General features: G+C 30.6%; 2 protein-coding genes across 2 annotated transcripts in view; one reads left to right on the top strand and one right to left on the bottom strand.

The window, feature by feature from the left end:
• LOC132929481 (uncharacterized) overlaps positions 1-14,947 on the top strand; it is a 204,876-nt gene that overhangs the window by 10,654 nt on the left and 179,275 nt on the right. The gene's annotated exons all lie outside the window — the stretch shown is intronic.
• LOC132930187 (retinal homeobox protein Rx1) overlaps positions 7,052-14,947 on the bottom strand; it is a 44,797-nt gene continuing 36,901 nt past the window's right edge. The window contains 1 exon segment of the mRNA XM_060995910.1: positions 7,052-8,772. Within this exon segment, the coding sequence (XP_060851893.1) occupies positions 8,323-8,772 (450 nt within the window). The 3' untranslated portion in view covers positions 7,052-8,322.

Raw genomic sequence — 14,947 nt, forward strand, 5'->3', positions numbered from 1 at the left:
AAATGCCTTTATCAATAATTAGCATAGGAAATCAATAATCTAATAATATATACTTTAATTAAGTCAATTTGTTGTGCTTCGTAAGTTATAATTTTCGTGGCTACTGGATTGAAAAAAATCCTTTTACACAAACAATTTATAATTAAATTGAGAGTAAAGTATCTTGTATCATTTAAGTCTTAAAGGTATTTATTTATTAGTATCAACTTTAGTGAATATAAATATGTTATAAATATGTCCTCTTGAGCTTAACTTAAGCATAAAATGGTTGGAAAAATAAATTGAATTAATCTGTAAGATTTTGGATATTTTTGTCTTCGATTTTCAGGGTAATAATAATTAAATAATTACTAAATGCTACCTGCCAGTTAAGTTAATTTTCTCTTATAGTTAAAATTTGAGCATCAATGCTGTATTTCCATATTTTAGTACCAAATCTTCATAAACCGATAACTATTATGATGTTATATAATACTTGTAGATATATTGAGTTTATCATAATATTATTTATAAATTATAAGCATGCACAAAAATGTATAACATATTTTATATAGTATTCATAAAAAAATACATTATTATAATTTGTGAATTTATAAATCTCATGACGACTCGCATAGGAAAAAGGCCCGTGCACACGTCTATAATTAAAATTTTTTATAGCCATCTTAATTACAGTAATTTGAAAAATAAGCCATTGCTGATTAAATTTAGTATTTACCTAAAAAAAAAAAATGATTTTTAAAATTTAAAATTATACAATATTATATACCAACCGAATACCTACTAATGCAATAAACATAATTGAACTTTGATATCTTTGATGTTTTTTTTTAAATGAGACCGTTTATGTATACGATTTCATTAACAATTCATCAATAGTATGTGTTCCACCGAGATGAGTCTACAAGTGAGACGAGTTTCCACTTTCCACTAGAATTTATTTTGATTACGACAAAATAGAGCAAATAGAAAGTAGAGATAATTAATTTTCATAATTCTCATTATAAAAAATTGATATTTGCAAATATTAACATCTTTGAATAAAATAATTTGTTTAAAATATATATTTTTCATTAAACACTGCAAGCATATTATAATAATGCTTGTATGTTAAAAAAATTAAGATTTATTTTAGTTAAAATCACGTCTAAATTACGTAGTATAATATAGCTATGCAACGAGGTGTAAACGAGTTTATTTTAAGACGACCATTATTATTTTTCACAATAAATTAAGATTAACAACCTTTTTTTTATCATTGATTAATGAAAAACCTACTAAAAAATAATCCTTGATAATTGTTTGGCATTATGATTATGTATAGGTAATAAATTATTGTTTAGATTTACTATGTACGTATTGATGCATTATTTTACAGAAAAGAAAATTAGTGAAACCTATGAATAAAATATAAAATACCACTACAAAAATATTACCTACAATAAGTGGAAAATGGTTATTATTTTGATTTAAAAAAGGAATGGCAACTCAAACTTACCAAAGGATCAGTTTTTCACAGGTTGGATTGTACTACAGGTAACTTTTTTTGTTTCTAATTTTAAAACGAATTGTGGGGCGGATAAAATGGTATGCGTAGGCCACTGGTTGGAGGGTTGAATATAAGCGAAATAACATTTTAATTAATTTAATATAAAAAAAGATAAATGACGTGATAATAGATATTATCATCTATCGTATGCCACAAGATTGTGAGTAATCATAGCATGAGAATGAGCAACTAACATAATAAATAATTTAATTAAAAAATAAAATATGTTTACGTATCTGCGAGTCATGGAAATATTATATGGGTGTAGACTGTAGATAGTGACATTAAGGCATTAAATAGAATATAGCTTAAAAAATATTTAATTGTAATGAAAAATATGATTCTTACAACAATGGTATTTGCAGGATTTATAATAATTCAAAACAATTTTATTTCCTAATATTTTATAATATATATTGTGTAGCTTATAAGGCTTTATAGATTCAAAATATAATTAATACATAAAAAAACTTTATTATTCATTAAACATTTTAAGTTTCAGATTAAAACTGTCAATACTCTCTTTGCGCATATCACACACGAAGAATTTATTTAAATAATGACGAATGAATAATCCAGATATTACGCGCTACTTCAATTAATTGTAATTTATATTACTACTGTAATAAATGTAATGTTTTTATTAATGCAATTATAAATTATAAAGCATTAAAAATAAGAATTACCTACGTGTTAAGCCAATACAAAAACGCAGTTGGTAAATTCGCAGGGATTTTGTAACCTCGCGTTCGTTGATGGATTGTGAACACGCGACATGGTATAGGTAAGTCGCAGTATATACATAGGTTTCGAGTTAATTCTAACACGCAAACGGTTTGCTAATTATTGAGCATTTAAATGTGCATTAATAATAAATAACAAAAAATAAATTTTAAAAAGCGGGTCACTAACGTTGCAGGTCATAAACACTATTAAACAACTTTAATAATAATCAATGGCTTTATTAAATGCAATGTATTATGTAGGCAAATGATATTACCAAGTTTTTATTCCTTAAAAATAATTACATTTAAAACCCTTAAATTAATTGCTTAAGCGCACGTCGTATAAAAATGTTAAAAATGTTATGCCGATAATGACCATTCGCATAAAGATTTTTAAGTACCTACCTATACCCATACACTAAAACTAAATATTTTACCGTTATACATAAACAGACCAAATATTTTTAAGCTAACTGCATCACAATGTAGACAGAGTAAAATGTGTTTAAAATAATGTATAAATTTGTATACCGATTTGTTTATGATAGTAACGCTAACCGTATCTATAGTATTGATTATTATAGTCTTGGATTTTTTGAAAACTACCAAATGAGTAATATCATTATGAATGTTTAGAAATTAAAATATTTAGATATCAAACAAATACTACTATAAAAATAAAAAGCCTGCGCACTATAAGAAATCTGTTGACAAAATACACCACAGTAAATAATAAAATATTTACATAAACTATGAATCTATGCGTCTATGACTTAACGGATTTTAAATTATGTAATTACTCTGATTTTAGGTTTAAACGAAAAATAATGATTTTACGTAACAATTATTACAAAATAATATTTGGTGGGACTTTTCGTAACTATTTATATTACTATTACACAACTCAGTTTTTTAAATATTTTGATTAATAGTTTTAAGCAATTTATACTACGGAAACAATTGACAACGTTTTATGGTACTTTGCAGTAATATAATTTATAACTTATAACTGTAAACGTAAAATAACAGCTAGTATATATATTTTTGTATAAAACAACATTATTGTAAAATACAATTTACGATTGGTTGTTTTTTTAAAGAATATTAATAGCTTTTAATCATGCTTGCCTATATAAATTTATAGTAGCAGGTAGAGAAATTCGAGGAAAAGTTATAGGTTATACGTCACAGGTATTGGTGCCAATGAAATCTTGTTTTTGTACATAAATAATATATTCTGTGACTTTTTTGTAATTTAACTATTTTATCGTGAAAAGTTAGAATTTGAATACAAAGTGATCTAAATGAACGTTGTTGGTTATTTTTTGTGCGTATCATATACAAATATTAGTCCAAACACAATTGTGTAGTCTTCTTTAGAAATCTTTTCAAAATAAATTAAATCCGTTTCTTTAGCAGTTTAACTTTTCATTCAAAACTCTATAATAGTGATGGGGTTTTAGAGTTTGAGATAAACATTGTTATTAAAACAAAATGGCTGACCGCAGCGGGTTGGGCGATGGAAACGGAGACGAATGCAACTTATTCCGTATACTCTTTACTCGCAGTAATAGTAATCAAAAGAAACTTGAGACGTAAACGTCAAATGGGTGATTTTTAATAAAATGAATTCTAACGGTCTCCGATCCGGTTAAATAAACACACGGCTGGTTAAGATTGGAAAAACGACAAATCATGATTTCACCCTTGTACTTTTGTATTTCCCTTGATTTTCAACCTCAACCGATTCAAAAACGTATAGATATATATTGTACATAATATGTCTTTATTTAAAATAAAAAGGTTATGTAGTAAAAAAAAACATGTTATACCTACATAATATTATGTAGATAATATGTCATATATCACATGTATATTATATCTTTTCGTTTATGTATATTTTTCTAAAATGTATTATGGTAGCCTTGACATTGCTAATACTATATTAGTATACTTAGTATTAAACAATACAAATTTAATCTATAAAAGCAATAATTTAATAATTTAATTTTTTAAATAAAATAAAAACAAATATGTTAAGTGGGTATAGTTAACACCTACGGTAAATTAATTACAAATGCACAAACATCATTCTTGGAAAATAAAGTATGTGACCTTTTTATAGTAATTGCCGTTGTGTGATATATTGTAGAAAAGATAAGTTAATTTAGAACAAAGATTTTTACTGTTTCAAAATGGCAACATCCTAAATAATTTTAAGAAAAAAAAAAAAAACTACATATTGATGACTTTATAATAGCCATAATTGTAGAAGGTATAATGGGTAGATTTTCATCGAATGACGACGAGAGATACGATCATCTATTAAAAGTCATCATCAACAATGATTTGAGTACGAAAACCAGTGCCACTTTCAAATAATAATAATTTAAAAAACGTTATGGTTCAAAAATAAACGACGTGTCTTAATTTATTATTATTATCTCAGCATAATATGTAAAACACAGTGGTATATATGTATTATAGTGAACAGCACAATATGCAAGAATATTATGAAAAGAGTGGTAATAGATGAGCTTCTATTGGAAAAAAACACCGAAGTATTAATTTATTAATAGAATAGTAAAATATATCAACTAATACACATAATATTTATAATATATATTAGTGATTTGGTAGTAAAAAATATAGTTAAAATTTAGGTCGCATATTTTAGAGAGATTCTAATCACCGGCAATTATTTGATAGTTAATCTAAGTTAATATTATATATATATAATAAACGCCGTAAGAATATTATAATCCATTGACAAATTGGGCAATTTTTTAAGTAGTTCCATGCATTGTATAAGAATTATTGTTTTTGACATTTTAACAAATTATTTAATTCTTTTATACGTCCTTTATCTTTATGGCCAAACCTCATGACAGTAATCTCGGATTAATACTGAGTTTATACAAGGGTCATATACCCTTTGTTTAGTTGTTACACCGTTCTATTGTTTCAATTGTATTTCAGTCAAAATTTACATTTATAAAGGTAAATAAAATGATGTATAATTAATTAATTGATAAGGTGAATTAAATCGTACATCACATATACAGGGCGAATGCAGTTGCATAAATATAGTATTCATAATTCAGAAAAGACCTTAATATTTACCTAATAAAAAATTTATTGTAAAATATAGTAATTATATTAAATTTAAATTTATAACTCATTATAATTATAGCTTATAAGTGTAAAGAGTTTTCGAACGCATACTGATATCAGTCTCATTATTTGTTAACAATTTAATAAGCATGCATGAAGTATTCATAATAAATAGGTAGGTACAATATATAAAGATTAATAACAAACCAAAAATAGATAATTAAATTCTAAATGTATATAACTATTAATTAGGTAATTAAATGTTATATAGGAGTTATACTGCGTTAATTATTATGCGTTTCTGTTATTATATAATATATTATATTATTTCTATTATAAATAATAAACTGTTGCCAGTTAAATCATCATGTTGAATTGTATGGGTATCTGATTTTACTTTTCGTTAAATTAAAATCCATTGGTTTTGGTTACTCATCGGCGTAATCGCTCTGTATACCTATAAGAGGGGAGCTATAGTTTTAATTTAAGCCTTAAGGATTTAATAAAATACAACCCTGTAGAATGGTTGTGTGCGTAAAAACGGTAAACTGTCATTTTGGTTCTGCGAAGGCGGAGGGACAGCGAAAGCGGCGGTGAAATGAAAACAGAGTTTACCCTACAGCACATCAGTGACTGAGGTGGGATAGGGAAAGTGGTCGTTTTATGGCCTGGAGACTAGATATACTGGCTGCTTCTAGAAGCTTTTTCATCCAGATGACTTGGTTTTTGGGATCCCCTCAAAGGTCTATCAAAGGCCGGTGTCCTGTGCGCTGGTTGTTTTTCCGGTTCTGGGAAAAGCTAATAAAATGCTAATTCAGTGTTTGCCGCCCAGTAATGAAGAAGTTTTAAGCGGGCCAACCGGCAGTGGCGGTGCTACCGACAGTTTTCCTTTCGGATATATATATATATATATATATACACACACGCGCGCGTACCTATAGGGTGGATGGATGATTGGGCGCGGGGGACAGACGCCGTGCAGAATGGGGGTGTAGGTACTGGGTAGAACAGTGCAAATGTGCTAAATTAAGAATCTCTGAACACAGCCCTTTGCTATAGACCAAATGATTTTAATTAATTGGGTTTGGTGCTGTTTATATTATACACGCCCACGCCTTTCGATCTAGTATACAATGTTCAGTGGGGAAACTCTGTTGCCACAGTATCCAACAAATGGATTTAAATATGGCAACGTTCTCGGATAAATTAAGTGGGTTCTGTTTGAGCACGAACGGTTTTCGATCAAATCTAGTATATACGCTGCATTAGCTGCGATGTAGTAGATTTCCGTAGATGATAATACGGGAACTTGTGTGTTTATTCGTGTGTTTATTGCTGATGAGAAAATTAGTATTTTATTTATTATATGAATGTAATTAATAATTATGTTATACACCTCCACCCACGTTGTGAGTACTAAAACTCAAAAACTACAATGAAATAAAATAAAATGTCAAAATTCGAATATACGTTACATTGTTACACTACTACGACGAGATGAATTAAAATAATATCAATAATTATTTTGATTTGAGATGAACTTACCGCATTTGAAGCACCTGATATCGATTAGATATGGTTTAAAATCCCAGTCAACATTAGAGTTATCTAGTTATGTGTATTTATATACTTTTTAAATAAACGCTATAATTTGGTTTCTTCGTTTATTTCAGTTGGACAGTTAAAAGGTACTTAATACATTGCAATATTAATGAAAACAGCTACAACAATATCACCAAACCTCAGTTTGAAAAATGATAATTTAAATGTTTGCTGCATTGAACGTTGACATGCAAGGGTGCTACTGGTTACTGCTGAGCAACGTATGTTTTTAGTGATAGAAAAAAATTATTTCAAATGACTAGCTCAATATAATCAAAAACAATATTTATGAAATTACAATAATTTTATACAATAATATTCCGAGAACAACAAAACTTCTAATACCTATTTTCTAATAATTCTTATGGTTATAATATATTTAGATGCACAATAAATTATAGTACTATTATAATATATACGATTTATGTACAATATCTAATTACGTATAATAATATATAAATATATGTAAATACACAAGGGAGTTCCAAATGCACTGGTTTTCAACGTATAATAGTATAATACTGTACATTTTCAAATAATAATAATAATAATAATAATAATAATATTAATAATAGGTACATACTTATTTATTAATACATTACATTATTCCCGTAAATATTACCATTTATTTGGGAACCGTCAATTTTATGAATAATAACAATAATAATAATAATAATTTAGCATTGTTTCTGGTGCTATTATGTATACACAAAATGTGTGGGACGCGAAAGTGGGCGTGTAACTCTGACGACAGAATCTATTCAAAAATAAATCGTCCATCGCACTGTTAATATTGCAATGAGAGGGTATTGTCGACGACGATGAGTAGTCATATTTCATATATTATTTGAACGGTTTTACTGTTCTAATTATATTAGTACATAACAATTAGAGCTTCCGGGTCTGTAGCAAATGTAAATCTTATATTTTTATGTAAGTACTTGATAATTAGAACAACTCTGATTCGTGTGTGTGTGTATAGGGGGAATTCGAACGAAAAATAAAAAACCTATCAAGTGTATATTATTCTGTATAACAACATAATACGATGTTGCATAACATATCGTAAACATTAAAGAAAATCGTTGACAATTGTCAGTTATTCAAGAGTTTTCGCACAGTGCAAGACCACAGATATGTTTCTGATTTGAAAACGAATCGTTTAATAACATCGCAATCGGGATTCCTGATGCAATATTATTTAAATTTAGAATAGGTATTATGAATTCGAGACTATATTATTATTATTATTATTATTATTATATCGTTATTACATTGTCAAGGGTGGTATGCGTATATACCTATAGGTACATGAGAAGTATCGCGGCTGCTCTAGACCATCTGCATGCCTTTCGTGATGGATTCGACGTGTTCCTTGGCCTTGAGCCTGAGCACAGCTATGGACGATGTCCTCGGGTCGGCAGTGGACACCGCGGACGACGAAGACGTGGACAGCGAGGACGACGACGGCGGCGTGGCGATGGTGGTGATCTGTTGTTGCGGCGACGGCGGCGACTTCTGTGCGGACGACGGCGGACCGCAGTGCACCACCGGTGGCGTCAGGTAGCTCGGGTAGCCTGTCTGCGGGTGCGACAGGAAACCGGGCAGCGCGGACAGCAGCGGCGGCGATAGCCACGGGTCGACGGGCAGGGCCAGGCTGGACCCCGGCATCCGGCTGAGCGAACCGGCCATCGTCGAGTGCACGTAATCGTTCAGGCCCAGTCTGGCCGCCTCCATCTTCTCCTGTCTGCGCCACTTGGCCCTCCGGTTCTGGAACCATACCTGCGAACAAGCACACAAACGACGGACGGCTGTTTAAAATTGTAAGCTTGAGTTCTTTATTAGTTATATAAATATATTATATATATATATATATATAGATGGTTAACCCATCCGTATATTAATCGGTTTTAGGCGGGTGCAGGGTACCTACTAATAGCGTTTCATATCTTTCTATTTTTTTTCGTTCGCATTTTTTTAATTGGAATTACTTTCCAATCACGATCGCACAGTGTACAATTTGATTTACTTCTAATAAGGTATAGTGACTTTAACTATATGGTTAAGTCTGCAAGTAATAGTTTTTGGTTGTAACTAGATGGGAAACATGATAGTTGTGAATCTACGCAGAAAAGTGATCGGAACAGAATAAGCTCTCTCCTTTGAATGATAAATAATTTTGTTACATTTTTTTACTTTTCTAACGATGATAAATAATAATAATTATACGTATTATTTCAATTTTATTCCAAGTAGTACTTCGACTGTATCTGCGGTCAGAACACTCCGCGTGTTTCGCATACATTACAAGAACCATTTGCAAAATGTAATACCGAAACATACATTTATTTGATGCGAGCATATACACTTTTTTACATATATGACTATTATACAATGTATACAGATTAGATTTCAACTAAAAATTAAGAGATTTTACAAATAGATATCTGCAGTTACCTGAATCAAAAATACATTAATATAGTTTCAAAGATAGACATGTCGCAGCATTGACGAAAAACATTAACCACCAGACGGTTTTAATAGACGTGTATTGTTCAACAATAACAGTGGAGGACTATATTGTGAAGGAATTATAATGTAATTAATCGCTACTTTGTACAACTACTTGGGGTAGGCACTGCAGATATTGCTGTACATTAACATTTTATCACGGGTACTTAAAACGTATTGTACGAAAGTATTATTACTATGTTATACGATCCTGGAAAATATAAAATAGGTATACAATATACATATAGCCATATTATGGGGTGTATTATAAATTTGACGATTACGGCAATCGATGAAATTGGATTCCGCGTAAAATCCCGAGTCATCATCAAAGTCCCAGTCGAATCATATTTTATAATATCGGATTTTCCGTGTTCAGGGGGTGAAATCGTCTGAAGAGGCGTGCTGGCGGATTCGACGAATAACTTGATGCGATAAAGCGTACCTATTATTAGTACGACGTGGGTACCATTCAACATAACAATATCAAATATGTATGTACCTACAACACGTTACGTCGTACAGCACAAACGTGAATAGTAAAAAAATAATAAATTAATATTTATAAAAAGGATTGCAAATAGTCTGGTAAAGACATATTCGGTAGAAAAGACGCAGGTATAACGTCGTTATAAATATATCAACTGCATGTTTATGTATGTACTATGTACTTATAAATATATAATACATAATGTATCATAATATATAAATAGTATATAATGAATTTCTTGGCTTGTACCAATAATAAGCCGGTCTCTGGAAATAGCGATAAGATCAGTAGAGTGGAGGGGGCGCGGGTAAATCGGCAAAAAAAACATGTCTCGCACCTTGCCGACAACCCATGAAGCTCGAAAGAAAATGATTTTTATTATTATTATTATTATTGTGTCGTAAACGTGCAGGTTAGGATGAGGTGAAGGAAAAATAACATAAAAATGAAAGTAAACTTAATAAAGCACGGCAAGGAAAACCAGCATGACCGTCGCACAGAAAAAATAAACAAAATGTGTACACGTATATGTATATATATATATATATATATAATACATATATATATGTATTATATGAACAACCAGGAATGAAGAGAAATACAAAATACCTTCGGTAACTCAATTTATATCCATTTTTCTAGAGCGTAACTCGATTTACCGATTACTGGGACGTAAAACGTTCTCAATGCGACCAGCGTAAATATTATATACTTTTACCCGTTTTTATATTTTAAGGTTGAGAAGAAAATTGACGTATACAATAAGGGCGAAAAGTCTTTGATGTTTACGTATACGCGTGTAGGCACAGTATATATATATAGGTAAACTTGATGCACAACTTTTTTCTCATTTTTCAATTCAAATTTCTTAAAAAAAAAAAAAAAAACATTGCCATTTCGTGATTTATTAATCAAATAGCTTTATTTTTTTTATAGTGAGTGAGAATATACATAATAATATACATACAGAACTTATATAGGTTTTATTCAATCACGAGCACAAGACGAAGAAAATAAATTATAACAGTCTTGCGAAAAAAATTAAGTTTTCTCTCACGTCATTACGCCATGACGACCACAGATTTAATACAATTTCGTTTAAATATACCGGTAATTGTATTACTGTATACAGAAATAAGTCACTATAGTGATGTCTAATTTATTGCGCCTATAACGTTATTTGCACGATGCAAAGGTATTATTTGGTTATGGCGAATGTGTTTTCGTTTCGTTTGTTTGCAGCGATGACATATAATATCCAGACAGCCCGACAATATTTCATATAATATCGTATTATTATATAATATAAATTAAAAACCGTAAACCGTGGAATAATGGACAGATCATAAAAACGTATTACCATGATATTATGTGCTTTTAAACACCGCAAATTCGCCGGCCAAAGTGGTTATATATTATTAATACGCGCGTATAACGTTTTGCTATTATTGTATTACGTTTTTTTCGAGGGAAAGGCTTCGAAATGACAACAACCATTAAGTATAAGTATCACATGCCTAATAATGATGTTCCCTTTACAGCCGCCCTCGGCGTATTTGTTATACGTGCAGTGTGCATTTAAATTAGATAAGGGAGCGGGGGTAAGGGCGTTATAGGCTATAGCTCTGTTGCGGTGTATTTATGTTATAGTTATATCAGCTTTATGCTATATCATATTATTTTACCTTTCGCTATAAGTACTCACCACGATCTAGAATCATTATGTACAAATCATATTATACGATAAACCTAGGAGTGGAGAATAATGGGAGTGTCTAAAATTTAAGCTTTGACATAATATTATCCTATAGGTAATTTATTTATTGAGTAAAAACAATGAAAAATAATATTGGAACTAGGTATATACCAGGTTAGGTTTGAATAATAAATTTTTCTGAACAAAAATAAATAAGTTATGTGTATGTTTTAAGTTATTTGATAAAATTATTTTTTTGTTTAATCGAATATTTGATGAATTACGTGTACAATATAATAATATGTACATATTAACATATATTAATATGTTCCTATTTTAAGCATTTTTATCAAACGCTAATTTTTTTTTTTTTACTTTTAATAAAATACAATTTTAAAACCAATTCAACATTGCAGAACAGTGTTCGCACGAAATCGTCTAGAGAGATCTATCTTTAAGAATAAAAGTATATATCGCAAATTGGTAGCGTCGATGACATTATGGTAAATGCTATGAGGAAAGTAAAAAAAAGTGCAAAAATAGTGCGTCTTGACTATGCCGTAAAGTCGTTATCATCATTCATACTCGATTGATTAATTGATTAATAATAATAGAAATGTATACGATAACAACGAGGAACGTTCGGAAATAATTATTGTCATAAAAAAATAATTTTTTTCTCGACAAAAATGGTCGAAAACATGTAAACCGATGTAGTCACACGCACGTGGATACTATAGGTAGTAGATATAGATATAATAATAATATATGTAATTTTTATGTAGTGCATGCGCAGCGGCGACGGCAGTTGGCCGGAAAGGGTTCATCTCAGCGAGGGGCATTTGATTATGTGTGTTTTCTCTCTTTCGTTATCTGATTTCGTTATAATAACAGAATATAATGTCACGTTAAAAGGGTCTGTCGCGATTAGGGTCGGCCAAGAGTTTTTATTAAACGAGCTTCAATATAATAGAATAAAACGCGCGACAATATATTATATTATTTTATAATGGCCCGTTGCCGAGTAAATACGAACACCGGTTTTCGGGCAACGAAGGATAGAGGGTGAAAAAATTGTTTTTTTTTTTTTTTCATGCATTGGGTCTTCTATTAACGGGCGTGCGGAGGGTTCAAGAGTCGTCGTCGACGGCTCTCGAGTACGTACAACATAACGTTGGCGCACACATTACAACAGCAGCTCAGATACACACGCGCTCGTTCAAATATATTTTTCGTGTAGGAATAGGTACCCAACCTCTTCACCGCCGCCGCCGACATGATCTCGCAAATATTCGGAAATCCAAAACTATTAACTGTAAATACCAAACGATGCAAAAACAATTTTTTTTTTTTTAAAAAACATCGGTACGAATTCCGTCATGCGAAATCGTTGCGCTCTACACACTCGCCCCCTCCTCAAAATTCCAACCCCAAACTGTATTATAACGTCACGATCACTATGCCTCGTCACTCGTCGCTCTATACAATAATACAGACACGACGTCGTCGTCGTGTTTGACGTGCAATATATACATTAATGTCTTTAATATTAATACGTACCGGGCCGAAATAGGTATCCTATATCATTAAATAATACACTATATATAGGTACAGCTACTACCTGGTAATCAGTATAAACCATAAAGACCATATAAAATATATAACGTAGTATTATTTCTTTACGCGCAGTGTCGTATTATATCATCGGCACGTCGATCTGCCGTTCAGATTACTCGCGGCCTGATCATATTATCCTATTATGTCTTACGTGTATCTATAATGTATATATTTATGAGTATAGTATAATACTATAATACAACACAACCGTATCACGTTACGGCCTGTACGCCCATATTAACACCGATATAGGTACACACACACGCCGCCGACGGCCGTTTATGTTCGGTAAAATTCAAACCGACACCGCGAAATACGGTTGCAGCAGCGTTGCACTCACGTTTATTATATTATTATAAATACATATTGTAATAACAATAGTTACAGAAAGTAATATATTATATATTTTTTTGTAGCCGTACGTATAGAATATTGATACGTATATGTGTTTGTTATTGTCGAAAGATGATTTTTTTTTCTTCTATCCAATCGTCTCTTTTTTGCTCTCTTTCTCTTGTCGGCTCTTCTCGAAATTGTGCTACTATATATTATAAAGAAAACTCACTAACTCCCTATAAAATCATAAAAATACGTCCTCTATCGCGTCTCAAATCCACAATACATGCGACGATAATATAATATAATATACTGTAGACACCTAATAGTATATAGGTAAATAGAATATGTGTCGGATAAATTGGTATGTATACACGTAAATAGGTACATGATGCGATCCGAATGGTGACGAACTTAACAGAGAAAAAAAAATGAAAGAAAAATAACTATTTCTGTTTACAGAGAGGCCGAGACAAGAAACGACAGGCGCAATAAATGTTGCGCTCGCGTTACGTTAAATGTGTTCGATGGTGCAGGCCGTCCACCCGTAGCATAGTTAATGTACTTTTTAAAATTCAATTTATGTCGATTCGGATTTAATAATATAAGAACGATGAAAAAAAAATTATTAACCGATAACCGGATGAAAAAGTCTAGATTAATGTAATTCTTTTCATATTATTTACGGATACCCGAGGTAAATGCGAAGCGGAAAAACTGGCGGTAGTTTGATAATAGTCGACTGTGGTTTTTTTTTTTTTAATGCACATAAAAGTCCATTATAAAATGCATTTATATTTTTTAGAAGTCAAAAATAATAACGCTTTTAAATTTAAAAATTTTTTCACTTGTAACTTTATTACATTTTACTGGGAAGAGTTTTTTACAAGTGTATAATATAATGTCCGAAATACTATCATATATGTGCATTATTATACAGACAGTTTTAATAAAGGCATCCGATTACATTGCATATAATGTGTAACATACATGACACTAATAGTTTTAAAGACTTCCTAATCAATATAGACATTAATTTTCTTAAAATGATTATTAGTGATAAATACATAGTGCAATATTTTATTTATTATTTTAAAAATCCATAAAAATGTCAGAAACGGTTTGATTACAACACTTCATTAATTCATACACATCGAAATACGACAACTCTTGTAAGCTCTCAATTCGTAGTAAATAGGCATCTTGTATAGAACTGTGCACCTAATTAAAGCACTACGAATTACCAAATGTTTCAATTTGATTGACACGTCAAACGCATTCATCAATAAACGTCTGGGGTTAAATGT

This window comes from Rhopalosiphum padi, chromosome 4, assembly GCF_020882245.1.
Source record: "Rhopalosiphum padi isolate XX-2018 chromosome 4, ASM2088224v1, whole genome shotgun sequence".
NCBI classification, from domain to species: domain Eukaryota; kingdom Metazoa; phylum Arthropoda; class Insecta; order Hemiptera; family Aphididae; genus Rhopalosiphum; species Rhopalosiphum padi.